This window comes from Solanum stenotomum, chromosome 1 (assembly GCF_019186545.1).
Source record: "Solanum stenotomum isolate F172 chromosome 1, ASM1918654v1, whole genome shotgun sequence".
Taxonomy (NCBI): Eukaryota; Viridiplantae; Streptophyta; class Magnoliopsida; order Solanales; family Solanaceae; genus Solanum; species Solanum stenotomum.
The window spans coordinates 57,716,080-57,732,218 of NC_064282.1; the positions used below are offsets into that span (position 1 = coordinate 57,716,080).

The following is a 16,139-nucleotide window of genomic DNA, read 5'->3' on the forward strand; positions in this document are numbered from 1 at the left end:
TCACCTGAAGAAAATGGGCAAGTTGGTCCTCGTGTTTCATGTCGTTGCCAGGTGAGTTATAATCATCCCATGCCTACATCTCTATACGCGCCAATTTATTCAGTTTTTTCAAGCTTCTAATTTTTGTTGATCTCTGATGTTCTCTCTGTCAAAATCCACATATCCACTGTTTAACCCGCTAAAAACTGAAACTTCCAAGTGCCAATAAAGTTGATTTTAAAAGTCACCAAAAATTAGTTGATGGTGTATTATGCTGGAAGAGGAATCTCATGATTTTTTTGTTTAAAAAAGTTCTCCGTATATTTTTAGCTGACTGTATGAGAAAATGGCAAAAAATGGCCCCTTATGTTTAGGTGGTCTTAACTCTTAATAGTTCCTTAAAAAATAACCCTGTGGATTTAAACCTTTCAGCTTTTCCAAGTACACAATTTGAAATATCTTTTGTAGCTCTTTTTTTTAGTTGAAGATAGAAGTGTTTTTATAACTCAAGTGCTGATGATTCATATAACTGAGAGAAGTAGGCATGTCCAACTCTGGGTTCTTCTTGAGAAAGACAATTGAGTGGTAGAAAGACTTCTCTGGAATCTAAGTTTTGTCAACCTAGAGAGATATATTGCAACTGTTGACCTTGGCCCCCAGGGCTTTGGTTTAGTTGTATGAGTGCAACGTCTGATGTGCAGGTTAGGTGTACGTCACAGTTTTGAACCTTGCCGCAGACAATAGCATGGTATTTTAAGTGGAGAAGAGTAGAAGGGCGGGTCCATCATCCACCAAGTTTTGTACCATGCGCTACTGGCCCTTGGGAATTTCTCGGTTGTAAAAAAATTATAATGGAACTGTTGAACTTTTGATGTCATAAATACCTATTAGTGGGTCGACAAATGATGGAAATGGTAGAGGTATTTCCTTACTTTGAAGCCTTACAAGGCTAGACTCGCAGAATATCTATTTGTATATATGCAGAAACTTTTTGGTCAAATTTTTATTAGAAATGATTGAAAATTCTTTTAGTTGACTGATGCCGTAAGGATTGGGACAGGCTTGAGTCACCTATCTCTATCTGCAACGGTCCATCTGCATACGTAGCTGCATCCATGTTTTATCACTTTTGGAGATCTTCTCTTTTTTCGGAAGCTAAAAGGCGGATGACATTGGAACACTTCATGTTAAAGAGTTGTGAATTGGACTATGGGAGTCTCTGCTCATATACCCTCATGTGGGACTACCACATACTAGTTAATATTGAATAACATGCCTATGCAGATGTCATAACATTTAAAATTCTTCTTGTCATAATCTTCTCTTGATATTTTGTAACATCGTTGTTTTGGAAGTTTGCTTTATGCGCCTTTGGATGTATATTTTATTCTTTATATTTATAATCTCTCTGAATCTTTGTGGTTACAAATATAATTTAGGCAAATTGGATGGCGCTTTTTTAGGTTTGTGGTTTGCTTCCATAGTGTAAATTGAATTTTCAATTGTCGTTGGTTTGAATCCCCCTTATATTGCTTGTGATGTTTTATATCTTAGTCTGTCTTTGATTTTTCATATAGTTTATATAAGCTCTTTGCTTTCAGATTATAAGGAGTGTCAGTCAATGGTCAGCTGGAACTAGTCAAATTGAAGAAAGCATACACAATGCTTACTGCTCCCTTATCGAAAAGGCTGAACATTTTGTTTACATAGAGGTATACAATATACTGTTCTCTTTGATGAAACTGTCATATAGCTAGTGCCCATTGGCTGAATTAGGACGTCTAGTTTGTTGTTTTTCCAGCATAAAATAGTCCTTGCTTGCAGATGGTTGTTTGGCAGTAATCCCTTAAAAACAGGATCACGTGAATTATAGAGGCTTGGCTCTGTTGAAGTACTGGCACTACTTCTCCACCCTAAGTTGTCTTAAGAAGGATATTGTCTTAACCTTCCAATTATAAAGTAGCAGGAGGGGTTTTGTTTGAACATTTTCTTCTTTTAGCCTACAACAGAAGTTGTTTATATTCTGATATTGTGCAAGCGTTAATTGTTATCTTCTCAAAGATGTAGTGCTTTAATAGTTAACACAAGTTCCAATTCATCATTTCTTGGATGATGAATTTTTTCTATGAATACAAAGTTACCCTTTTCTCCAAAAAAAAAAAACACAAGTTTACTGTAGTGTTGAATCTATGCATGAATCTGAACTTCTCTTTCTGTTTTAAGTACTCATTTCTTGCATCTCTGTTTTCACCTGTGGGTGGACGCTATATCAAGTTAATGGTTTTTCATATTCCTCTGGATAATCCTGCAGTCCAAGCCTGGGAGTTGTTCATTGAGAAACTTCAAATTTTGACATCTGTAGTAGTCTGATGGACGTTCAAGTTATGTTATTTAAACTTGAAAGATTAACTTCTTTTGATGATTGTTAGTATTTATTCACTGTGGGGACTATGCAATTTTTAGTTCATAATGTAAATATCTTAATGACACGACTTCCTGTTTTGCCTTTTAGACTCTTATTCTTCAGTAAATTTGCCTGGGTTGGTGGCTGTCCTATAATTAATGTCATTGTAATCAATTCCAGATTGTAAAAGCAATGGAAGTACATTTTAGGACATTGCCTGGTTAGCAAGCCATATATATAGTTTGGAAACCATTCTTTATGATTTACCACACTACATTCTGTAACTAGTACTGTGGATACGTTTTATGGTGGAATACCTTATAATTGAAAGGTCTTTTTCTATTTTAAAAAAAAATCAGCTTTAAAGGTCTATTGACTACTTGATGCTTTAACTAGGGTTATTACATATACTTTTAAGTTTTAATATGTGGAAGATGACTCAACTATCATATTCCTATAGAGTGATACTGAGTTTTGAATAAGATGTGTTAGAGCAACAATGATGAATTTTGTAGTTTTGCTTTCTATTTCTTTCTCTTAATGATAAAGTTTTCATTTCCAGTTAATTTTTTTGGGGGGTGAATAAACTGATTTTATTACCAAGTGAGAATTACAAATAAAAAACCAGTCTGGACATCTCCCAGAACTGTATACTTCCAGATTCTATCATACTCTAGCCCAAACCATTGCTTAGTATATCCAATACCACGTATAATCCAGTAGTTAATTGGATAGGTTACCAATCTAGCATCTGTAGTTTCGTGCTCAATTTCGGCTTCATTCCCCCTCTGATATGGACTTCTTGGACAATCTTCTTAATTATAATGTCACAGCTTCTATACTTCTTCTGAAAAATCCTATGGTTCCTCTCCTGCCAGGTGCAGTGAACACTGGCTGCAAGTGTGATTCGAAAGATTTCAGCTTCTGGTGATTTCCCTTTGTAATGGTCTTGTGCCCATCTCTGCTCCTCATTCCACCCTGATGCCTGTTTCTGAATAGTTTGCCACCTTAGAACCTTCTGCCAGACTTGATTCCAGTTAATTTTGTTTATATTCTTGATTTACTGATTTTGTGCAACCATTCAATGTATCTGATATCTGATACAGCTCCAATGATTTTTTTGTCCAGAATCAATTTTTCATTTCTGGTCTATCTGGAGATGATATTATAAAAAATCGTGTTTTAGAAGCACTGTACAGGCGTATTATGCGAGCTTATAATGAAAAGAAGTCCTTCAGGGTTATCATTGTGATTCCACTTCTTCCTGGCTTCCAGGTAACAATACTACTAGACTGACCTAGATCTTTCTTGTGGATATTTGTCTATATTTTTCCACTAAGGATTAAGTTACAACAGGGTGGTTTGGATGATAGTGGTGCTGCTTCAGTTAGAGCTATTATGCATTGGCAATATCGAACAATATGCAGAGGATCTAATTCAATATTGCATAATCTTAATGACCTCATGGGCTCTAGAATGCACGACTATATATCATTTTATGGTCTCAGAGCTTATGGAAGGCTCTTTGATGGTGGTCCTATTGCAACTAGCCAGGTATTTTCCATCCTTCGTCCTTGATTTTTACGACATACTCCATGAATTGTTAAAGGTTTCCCTTTTCATGTCCTAATAGTCAGTGGACGTCTTTCAATAAGTTTAGGCTGTTGTGTCATCTTGTATGTTAACTCTATCTTCTCTATGGTTTTATGCTGGTATTGAATCTTTACTTACAACTGGATGGTGTGGATGAGTTTCACCTCTATGTCATGTGTCAAGGCTTGAGAACGGCTGCTTAGGGGTCGTTTGGTAGGGAGTATTAGGAGAAATAGTCCATGTATTATGTATGGTATTATTTAGTACTATGTTTGATAGGAATTTTGGGTCTATGTATAACTAATTCATGGATTAGTTATACACACTACATGGAATCATAGGATGTATTACTAATACCTTCCATTTGGTGGTATTAGTAATAATAAGATTTAATACCATGGGATTAGTCTATGTAAAGACAAAAATATCTCTCAACTCATTTGTCATTTTGTTATTTTCTTGATTTTATGTTTTATATTTGTACTAGTAAATTTATTTAAATTAATTAACTTACAAATTATTTAGAGAGAGTTGTTTGTTGCTAAATAAATCTCAAATTAATACAATATTTGAAATGTGAGTTGGTTAACATTTACTAATTAAAAAGGCAAATATATCACCACATGACGTTTGTGGTCTTAATTGAATGAATTATTTGTTGATATATATGTATGTGGTTTTCTAATTATTTGTATTTTGAACAATTTATAAAATTGCATACATATTAAAACTACAACTTGCATTTTTTATGTGTAAATGTAGATGGTTTATTCGATTTAACTGTTGTTTACCATCTCTTCGATTTTAAAAGTAGCCGATGTATCTTTTTAAAATTAAAACTGATAAGATGACAATTATCTACCCTCAAATAATTCAAGTGAGAAAATAACAAACATGGCAACAAAATTGTTCTTCTCATAGCTAATTAGAAAAGGATACAAAACTAATATTATCTGGCAATTATCTACCTTGACCCAATTGCATAATAATTCCAGGGTATAATTGGAAAGAAGCTTTTTATCGAGTTTTAATCCTAACACGAGATGAGGAGGGAAGCAATGAACCAAACACTTGATAAAAAATAATCTCTGCACTACTAATCCCTGCATTACTAATCCGTGCGTTATTAATCTTTGTACCAAACGACCTCTTAGTGTTATAAGGCTAAGGTTTGTAGCCTTGTACTGTGTGCATTTACTCATTTGATAGGCCTTGTACAGTGGGGAAATCAAGAACAAGATTCTTCAAGACAGTTTTTTCTCATACTTAACAACAAGATTCTTCAAGACACATAGATAGCTATTGCCATGCTGTCAAGACCCCTTTTCGGTAGGGTGTTGACTTGATTTACATTAAAAGCCAGAATTGTTTGCTAAACAGATCCTAGACTAGTTCAAGAGAAATCTGTTGGCCTGGAATTACATGATGCTTTTACATTTCAGGCCAGCCTCCTTTATACTCTGGTTTCTTTAGGAGAAGTTATCTCTATAATGGTGCTTTCAGGAAAAGTACTACTAAAATTTTTTGTACATAACTTTGGTCTATTTTTGCTTTTGGTAAAGGTAATTTTGTCAAGCCCTTCCAAAACTTTGTTTTATACTATATGATTTAAAATAATGTTACAACATGGATTGGGATTAAAATTTTCCATTTCATCCATTAAACAATATTTAAATTTAATTAGTTGAAATTTGAAAGTGGGCTAACTGCTTTTGAAATGGTATCTTTCAGCTTTGGTCAAAGTGGTTGTTTTTAATAAAAATCTCTACAAACACATTTAGATGTTCACCAAACCTTTGGAGAAAGTGCCTTTCATGCTAGACATCTTATTACTTAAACACACCCATACTACAACACTAGGTCTTACTCTACTCCACTTTTCAGTTAGGGGTCGTTTGGTTACTGGTTAGAGTTATGTAGGAATAAGTTATGTAGGTATTAGTTATGTAGGAATAAGTTATGCAAGTGTTAGTTATGCAGGTGTTAGTTATGTAGGTATTAGTTCTGTAGGTATTATTTATGTAGTGTTTGGTTATGTAGAGATTGCAATCCATAAAATTGATTATTGTATATTTAATTTGTTGTAAAATAATATATTATTTACAAATAAATAAGTAAAAAATAGTATCAAATTATATTGTATAATTGAATTATTAAAAAACAAAATAAAGTGAGAAAACGGGAATCTTTAAAAATGGTAAGCTTTACTGTAGTGACATAGAAAAGCTTTTTTGTAGTGACTAAAATATTGAGTTGAAAGTTTTAAAAGTAAATTGATAGGGGTAAATGTGTAATTTACTATTTTAATACATGTATAACTAATATCCACATAACTTATTCCACCTTCTATCTCGCATAAATTATACATAGATCCCCTTATAAAATCTTATAATTTATGTAAGTATTAATTATGTAGGACTATAAAAAATGCAACCAAACGCCATATAAAATAAATACATGAAATAATTTTTATCCTATTTACAAACCAAACATGGTAAAAAATCAATACATTAACTTTTCCTTTATCCAGTAACCAAACGACCCCTTAATTTGTAGTTCTTTTGCATAATAATGTCTTCACTTATTGCTTATCCTTGAAGAACTTATGTAATGTTGGAACCAAAGATCTGAACTCAAAGTGTGTCGTCAGCTAGTTAGCTTAATAGGTAGCATATATAAGATCANGTGTTTATAATACAAGTTACCTTTTAAAAAAAAAAAAAGAATATAAAATGATAATTTATTTTTCGTTTTTTCTTTTAACTTTGCATACAAGGGTGTGACTTAGTAGTCAATAACAAGGTCTCAAGTTCAAATCCCATGACAAAATCACTAGGTGATTTCTTCTCAATTGTCCTTGGTAGACAGCAGTGGCGGACGCAGGATTTTCATTAAGGGGTGTCAATGATTATAGGAAAAGAAATTATAATGAGGCTAGTAGGGCTTGAACACATGACCTCATGAAGTGTTTGCATGCCCCTAACCAATAGACTAAACCTTCAAATTGTTTCAAGAGGTTTCAATTTGTATATTTATATTTATTAAACTAAAATTTGACCACTGTATACAACGTAATTTTCCGACCAAGGGTAGGTCCGCCACTGGTGGACAGAGTTATGTTGTCTGTGGGAGGTGGAAGGCATCTCATGTAATTAGTTGAGGTGTGCAAGCTGACCCGGACACTACGGTTATAAAAAAATATATCCAATTGATGGTGGGCGTATGTTCCAATGTGTGAGAATATGAAAAGCTTCTCATTGACTTGATTTAACAACGTATAAGAGGTGTTCCTTATATAGAAGTCTTAGGCTATGCATGATATGGTAGGTAATCAATCCCTATGCTAATAAGGTATTTAAGTATTTTATAATTAAATACAAAATATCCCAAGGTATCCTGTGAAATGTTCTATATTATTTTCCTTGTTCAAGGACAATGAATAGACATACATTTACTTATATTCTGAAATACCCCCTCAAACTCAAAGTGGGGACACCAATTTGACTTTGTTTATTTTGAAATGAAAATTATAGAAATTTGTCTGCGAAATCTCGCTGAATAGTGCACAATTACCAGAAGACAAGTTTTGCTAGAATTCTTTCCTCCAAAAAGTCATTGGTAATTGCACAATGAAGCAAAGTGCTTCTTGCTTACACTATTCACGAAATGGAAGCTATTCAATGATATGGTGTTGCAAATCTCCAGAACGATATCAGCGTAACTTGAGTTGGCAAAGTAGTGATAAGGAATTCAAGATTTGGAAGAGGGTGCCAGCTGCGTAGAAAGTAACATAGCCGGTCGCCAGAAAGATGAATGGTGCTCTAACGATCCTAGAGAGAGGAGTGATGCCTGACCGTCTGTCCGGAGAGTAGGGGGCATTTGTTGCCTGAGAGAGGAATGGCGTCGAAAACCAGAAGGAAGAACAAATGGAGTAAACGTTGACCCGATGGGTAACACACATTGGCAAGTACCCCACCCGCTTGTAGTGGAAGCTATTCAAATCTCTCAAGATTGTAGATGCTATAATGCCATATGAAAAATAGAAAAGCTTCTCGTTGACTTAATTGTAATAATGTACAAGAGATGTTTTTTTTATGGGGAGTCTTACGCTATGCATAATATGGTAGATAGTTAATCCCTATGCTAATAAGGTAAATAAGTATTCTTTACTAATACGGAATATCCAATGTGTCCTAAACAATTTTCTATATGATTTTCCTTTTTCACTGAGGGTCTTTTGGAAACAACCTCTCTACCTCCACGAGGTACTGGTAAGGTATGCGTATATTCTACCCTCCCCAGACCCCACTTGTGGGATTTCACGGGGTATGTTGTTGTTGATTATCCTTATTCAAGTACAACAAATCTAGATTGGTCTGAATCTAGACAAACATTCACTCAATATTTTAACACTTCGTTTCTTCAGATATATGTGCATAGCAAGATCATGATAGTTGATGACCACATAGCCTTGATTGGATCTGGAAATATAAATGACAGAAGCTTGCTTGGTTCAAGAGACTCCGAGGTATTGCTTCTCAGTTTTGACCTAAAAGACCTTAACTCTTTTAAATGAGTGGAGCCTTCAATTGTTGATAAGAGTATATCACCTAACTGAAACTGCCTGCATAATGTGGTTAGTTTGCATATACTGTGCATGCCACTGCTCTGATATTCATAGTGGGTTGAAGAAGCAAATTTCTTTTTTTCCCCTTTCTTGTTTGCTTAATCCCCAATCTGAGCTGTTTCACTGCATGAACATAACATTACATTTTTCTTGTTAATTACACTTTCAAATCATATTGGAAGGTTTTTTTTGAGTTACTGTATCTTTGTTTGAATTGTCATTTGTCTGCTTAAGATTTTTTTATTTTTTTTTGAAATGGTAAATGTGTATTCTCAGCATTAAGGACATGCTGGACACCATCAAAAAGTGTTAGATAAACAAAAAAAAAAACAACTAGAAAAGAAGATACTTACAGAGATCTTAATAAATCTACAAACTGATCTATATCCTCTAAACCTACTTCTTTACACCAAAAGTAGAAAGATATTATACAATTCCATTTAACTTTCTGGATGAAATTGGATCTATCTTCATAACACCTCCCATTTCTCTCTCTCCAAACTGTCCACCAGATGCATTGTGGGATGATCCTCCACCACTTCTTTCGACTTTTGCTGCCTCCTCTTTTCATCCAGCAACTAAGCAAATCTGCAGTATGCTCCGGCATAGTCCAGCTTGTCTTTGTTATGTTGAGAAATAGAGACCAAAGTTGTGCTGTAAATGTGCAGTGCAAAAATAGATGACTGTTTGTTTCATTTGTCTCATTGCATAAGAAGAACCTGGAAACTATGATGGCCCCTTTTTTCTTCAAAACTTCTTGTGTCAGGCATGCTCTTTTAACCACCAACCAAGTAAAGCATTTTACCTTGGTTGGGGATGGACTATTCTGTAATTTTCTCCATATTTTTAGTTGCCCTCTACACTGTACCCTTTCTTCCATTTTATAAACCCTTTTAACAGAGAATTGCCCATCAATATTGTGTTTCCATCTTAATGTATCTGGTTCAGCAGTAGTGCCATTGAAATCATCAATCCTATTTAGCAGATCGGCTACTCTATCAATCTCCCAGTCATTTAGCAATCTCCTGAAGAATAAGATCCATCCCTGTGCACTCCACATATCATAAATGGTGCCATCTGGGTTGTTGCTTAGAATAAACAGGTCTGGAAAAATCTCCATTAATGGACTTTGCTCCTTCCAAGCATCCTTCCAGAATTTTATTCCTTTCCCATCTCCAACTCTCTTCTGCAAGTTTCTTTCCAATTTGGGCCATAGAGCTCTAATGGTCTTCCATACTCCAACTCTATAAGTATCAGTGCTCACATTGTGCCATGGGTTGAGTTCACCAAACTTGTGTCTAATTACCTCCCTCCATAATGCATGATCCTCCATATTGCATCTCCAGAGCCATTTCATCAATAAACTATTGTTCTGTGCTCTCAGATTTCTGATGCCCAAACCACCTTGTTCTCTACTGTGCATTGTTGTCAGCCAATTGACTAGTTTATATCCTTTGCCCTCTTTACCGCCATGCCACAGAAAATCCCTCCTAAGTCTGTCAAGCTTTTTCATAACTTTGGGAGGTATGGGAAATAGAGACATTACATACGTAGGAAGTGCATCAAGTACAGAGTTGATAAGGATGAGCCTCCCTCCTAGTGATATGTACTGTGCCTTCTACCTAGCCAATCTTTTTTCAGTTTTCTCTAATATTCCATCCCAAATTTCCCCTGCCTTGTGTTCACTGCCCAGTGGCATCCCAAGGTATGTAGTTGGCATCTTTTCAACTTTGCACCCTAAAATGATTGCAAGATTTTGGCTATTTGGCACCTCCTTTATCGGGAACAAACTGGTTTTTCCCCAGTTAACTTTCAAGCCAGAAGAAGCTTCAAAAATAGTCAAAATCATTCGGATGTAACCTATTTGTTGTAGGTGACATACCTCCATTATTCCCCTCTACTATCTCCTATCTCAAACCCTTTAATCCATCTATTCTGTAATGCTATCCTCATCATGCTATCAAATCCCTCCATAGCTAGTATAAATAGGAAAGGAGACAAAGGGTCACCTTGTCTAAGACCCCTTTCATAACCAAAAAAACCTACAGGTTCACCATTCACCAAAACAGAGAACTTGAAAGTTTTAATGCAAAAGTCAATCCATTTCAACCATTTCTCACCAAAGCCCATTTGTCTGAGAGTATTCAACAAGAATCTCCAGTTGACATGACCATAGGCTTTTTCTATGTCTAGCTTACACATGACACCTGCTTCTGCCCCTTTAAGTCTTTGAGTCCACACACTCACTAGCAATTAGGGCTGCATCCATGATCTGTCTTCCTTTTATAAATGCCATCTGATGCTTGTTAACTAAATTGTTAACCACCTTCTTGAGTCTTTCAGCCAGTATCTTTGCCACAATTTTATATATTCCACCTATAAGACTTATAGGTCTGAAATCTTTCAACTCTGAAGCTCCAACCTTCTTTGGGATCAAGGCTATGAATGTTGCATTAAGGCTTTTCTCAAATTCCTGATATTCATAAAAATATTGGAGAGTCTTCAGGATGCCCTCCTTCATAAGTTCCCAGAAAGCCAAATAAAAGGACATAGGGAATCCATCCTGCCCTGGTGCATTCTCTATAGCACACAATTTAATGCCTTCTAAGATTTCATCCTCTTCAAATTGTCTTTGTAGCTCCTCCTGTTCTTCTGCAGATATCCTTGTAGCTTCATGTAACCCTAATTCTGGCCTCCACTCTTCTACCTCCTTATACAGGTCCTTGTAGTAATTTTGAATAGCTTCTTTGATCTCCTCTGCATCTGTCACCTCCATACCATCCACCTTCAAGTTATCTTATGGAGTTTACCCTTTTGTGAGCTGTAGCTATCCTATGGAAGTATTTTGTATTTTTGTCTCCCTGTTTCAACCATTGTATTCTGGATCTTTGTCTCCAAGCTATCTCCTCATTTCTTGCAACTTCTTCAAGCTCTAAAGCCAAGTTTGATTTTTGCATTGCCTCATCATCTGTGAGAGCTCTGTGTTCATGGATTACTTCCAAAGCTGCAGGCTGGTTTAAAATGTCACCCTTTCTTTGTTTCCAATTGCCCCTGTTATTTTTACTCCATTTTTTTAACTTTTCTTTTAGCATCTTCAGTTTCTCAGCTAAAAAATAGTCAGGCCTCCCCTTAACAACAAAAGCTCCCCACCACTGTCGTACCTTTTCTTTGAACCCTTCTACTCTCGGCCACCAACTTTCAAATTTGAAGTATTTTTTCTTAAAGTTCAACTCTCCACAAGATAGCATGATTGGGTTGTGGTCAGATCCTAACTTTGGTAATACTGTCTGTTTGATGAGAGTAAATTGCTCTTCCCATGATGAAGAGTACAAGAATCTATCAATTCTTCAGCTGGCCAAACATGTCTCTCATACCACCAACAGAGGTTACTGAATTGCTAAATAAAGTATCCCCCATGGCAGGTTAATTGGCTAATTTATGTCGTTCCACTTTCTACTCAGTCCAATCACATACATGCAAATTCCCAGCATTACTTTGATATCACCCCTTTTGGGGTGGGTGGATTCAGGGCTAATGTTGATATTATTGTGACATTCATTTTGGTTATGGATGCACTGTGGGATGTGATTAAATGTTATAACTATCTTTTATCAAGGGTTGATGTTAGAATGTCTGTTATAAGAATTTAGTCTACTTCACAACCAAAGTCAGTCAATCAGCTATGCGTTGATCTCAAACAGTTGGGCAGGCTGTATGAAATCTCTGTAACCATTACGAGCTATTGCACCAATTTTGTTCCAACTTACTACCGAATCAGTTTTTCAAAATACTATACTTGAACCTCACATATAATTGTCCGTTTTAGTTAACGGCAGCAAATTGTTTGATTTCCTTTTTAAACAATCCTACACTAGGATGATCAGCATAATATTTTTGTCAACGAGTCGGTTCTTAAAGACTCGTCATTGTGCATCATAACTATGGAAGACAGCATCATATGTATTCATTTATTCTATTGCACTCTTTTGACAGTTTTACCGACAGTCCCACCTCAGAATTATTTATGAGTCACCTTTGATGTTTAGAGTTGTATCCAGTGACTTATGTTATACTCATTGTATTATGTTTTATTACCCTTCCTCTTTTTCTTTTACCGATCAGTAGGATTGTGATTTTATTTCAGATTGGTGTACTTATCGAGGACAAGGAGTTTGTTGATTCATTCATGGGAGGCAAGCCAAGGAAGGCGGGAAAATTTGCATTAACTCTTCGCCTTTCTTTATGGTCTGAGCACCTTGGTCTTCGTTCAGGCGAGGTGCTAATTTACTCTTGAGGCCTTTTGCTCTAGGCTATATGAGTTTTCAACTGACTAATTGTTGTTCCTTGCTAGGTTGGTCAAATTAAGGACCCTGTGATTGATCCGACGTATAAGGATATTTGGATGGCAACTGCTAGGGTATGTGTGGTGAAGTGCTCCTTTGAAGTTTTCATGATTCAAATCCTCTAAATTTTGCATACAAATATTATTATATAGGTTTAAAATCAACCAAGTGATTATTTACAAACCGAATTATTGACATTCAAAATTTCGAGCTATTATTTGCTAACTGAATTATTGACACTCAATTTTTTTGCATGTGTGCTTTAATATGTCAACCTTTTCTGATGCTTGGTTGTGGTGTTATTGTCAGACAAATACCATGATTTACCAAGATGTTTTTTCTTGCATACCCAACGATCTGATGCAATCCAGGTATTGCTAGCTGCCATCATTTTCTTGATCCATTTTGTCTTTGTTTTTCCTTCTTTCTTTTTTTGATCTCATATTCTCCTCTGATGTCATGCAGGGTTTCACTCCGACAATGCATGGTATTCTCAAAAGAAAAACTTGGTCATACAACCATTGATTTAGGAATAGCTCCAAGCAAGCTTGAATCTTATCAGGGTGGAGATATCGAGAGTATAGATCCCATGGAGAGATTAAAATCTGTGAAAGGTCATCTTGTTTCCTTCCCTTTGGATTTTATGTGCAAAGAAGATTTAAGACCTGTGTTTAATGAAAGTGAGTACTATGCATCAGCTCAAGTTTTTCATTAAAGCTTCTCGTCTTATGGACTACACAAATCAGAAAAATTATCAAGTGTCTCAGTGGGCTATGCGTTCTACAGAAATTTTATAGGACACCATTTCAGAGCATACAATTTCCCGCTTTCTTATTTTGACTGTGTTCTGTATCACAACATTGTATAAAAGTGGCGATACACACTTGTGAAGCTATTTGTTGAATACTGAGGAAGGTGCACACATACTAAGATAAGATTTATGTTACTAGCAAAAGAGGATAGAATTGTTGATAATTGTGTTCACTTAGGCCAATAGGTTCACACTTGACAGGCTCAGAGGTCAATTTGACTGTTGGATTTCTGTAACGCATGGTTCTTAGCCAAGTGTTTTGAGCTACTATAGGATCTTTTCCAATTGATTCAGTTTTGACTGAACATTTTGGGTAGATGAGCTCTCTCTACAGTAAATAGTTTTTTGGTTACATTATCCTCCATACTCCCGCATTGATGATTGAACACTGCAGCAGCTGTTTTCTGTTCACTTATAATTTATGCAATATAGAGATGATGCATTACTCTATTGGGAGCGATTTCTATTTATGAGCTCCCGGGTTTTGCTTTGGGAAGCACTTTAGGTTGTATAATCCGTTCATACCAACAATCATATGAAGTACCATTTCTATCATAAAAAAATTGTCTGATGCTATTCTCAGCTCTTTTAATTGTATGGATAATGGTTGTGCAGTAGTTGTCTTATCTTGGATATATAAAGTTATGATTAATGTTAGATCAGTTACTTAAATGTTGATGCCCATTTATTCTTGCCTAATTTCCCTTTCAAGACAAGATTTTGAAGCATCTCCAACCCAAACACCAAATTTGGTATCAACACTATTTTTGGTGTAATCAACTCCAACCCACTGTAGCAAATTTTATACCAAAAAGGAATATTTTTCTCTCTTTTCATTATTATATTATTACTAGTAAAATTAACCGCGCTTCGCGCAGGAATTTAATATCATGGAATTTATAAAATAATATTTAAACCTATCAGTCATTAATAATGTAAAGGAAAATAAAAATTATTACATCTTATCATTTATCCTTAATAACAGAAGCATAACTTAATGACGGTAAGAATACATACCAGGATTTGTAACATAATCAATGGTGTCAGTGAGCCACTCAATAGAAGCAAAGTACACAAATATTTAATTGTGAATAAGAAGAAGAAGAAGAAGAGGTTCAAAATTTTGTTGTTTTAAAATGAGAGGAAATCCCTCTATTTATAGACAATAAAGGATAGTGTGAACAAATGTTTATTGTGCCTTATTGGAAATGTTATAATTATTTGGAAAAGTTGCAATCCTTCGGAAAGATCACAACCTTTCATAAAAGTCAAAACTTTTCATAAAAGTCGCAACTCTTCATTAAAGTCGCAACTTTTCATAAAAGTCACAACTCTTAATTAAAGTCGCAACTTTTCATAAAAGTCACAATTTTTCATAAATTTTACAACTTTTCATGAAAGGGGAAGGGTAGTTTTGTAGATAATAAATAAATTAAAAGGGAATTCTGGTTTGTGGTGGCGCCACGTAGGTGGACCTAAGGTTCTCTTATATATATATATATATATATATATATATATATGATTTCTTATTTCATAAAACAAATTCTTTCTAAAACATTCACCATATATAATTCATATTATTTTCTTTTATAATCGTTTAATATAAAATTATTTTGTACCATAATTTTTTAAATAATATAAATTGCTAGCAAATATTATACATTATACATAAAAATGGATAATACAAATAAGAGTGAAATCATTAATGAAATACAATTAAATAAACATTACATAATTGAAAAAATTATTTTAAATTCTACATAAATATTCAACTTTCAAGATCACTACAGTGCTTCCATAAATGCTCTATTAATGCATTACGTAGTTTAAAATGAGCAATGTTTGCATTTTTAATTTTTGTGAAGGTTAATTTATAATTTATAGTAGAATTAACATAAATTTAATTTTTAAAAAAAGTCATATATAGAAAAATTAATTTATAAAAAAGCTAAATTTTATAACTAAAATTAATATTATAAAAATATTACATAAAAAATAATTAAATATATAGGAGATTTAATTAAAACATACAATTTATATAATATTTAATTAAAAGTTTGTATAATGAAATAATATTAAAATATTTAAAAATGAATTGGTGTGATGAATAGTGGTGTAACACTATTACACACAAAATTTAAGATTTAATGTAAAATTTAGTATTGGATTGGAGATGGTACTATACACCTGGGAATAAGTGTAATCATAATAAGGTTGCTGATTACTTCTGATGACAATATAATAATGATTAAACTGTGAAGCCTCATTTTAACTCATTAAGCTCCATTGAAGCAGTCATAGTCTCATTCTCATGAATATGAGAGCTCGTACTAGCATTGTATATTTCATTCAGCTATGACTTTCAGCACATAGAAGTGCAAC

The 16,139-nt window shown here is 34.4% G+C and overlaps 1 protein-coding gene across 1 annotated transcript; it reads left to right on the plus strand.

The window, feature by feature from the left end:
* Positions 1–6: 6 nt before the first annotated feature.
* On the plus strand, positions 7–14,305 carry LOC125853822 (phospholipase D zeta 1-like). Its single transcript, XM_049533577.1, has 9 exons — positions 7–51; positions 1,581–1,691; positions 3,512–3,658; positions 3,740–3,937; positions 8,403–8,504; positions 12,748–12,879; positions 12,955–13,020; positions 13,256–13,317; positions 13,412–14,305. Exons 3-9 carry the CDS (start codon positions 3,590–3,592, stop codon positions 13,659–13,661), a joined length of 879 nt encoding a protein of 292 aa, XP_049389534.1. The 5' UTR covers positions 7–51; positions 1,581–1,691; positions 3,512–3,589; the 3' UTR covers positions 13,662–14,305.
* The last annotated feature ends 1,834 nt before the right edge of the window (positions 14,306–16,139 follow it).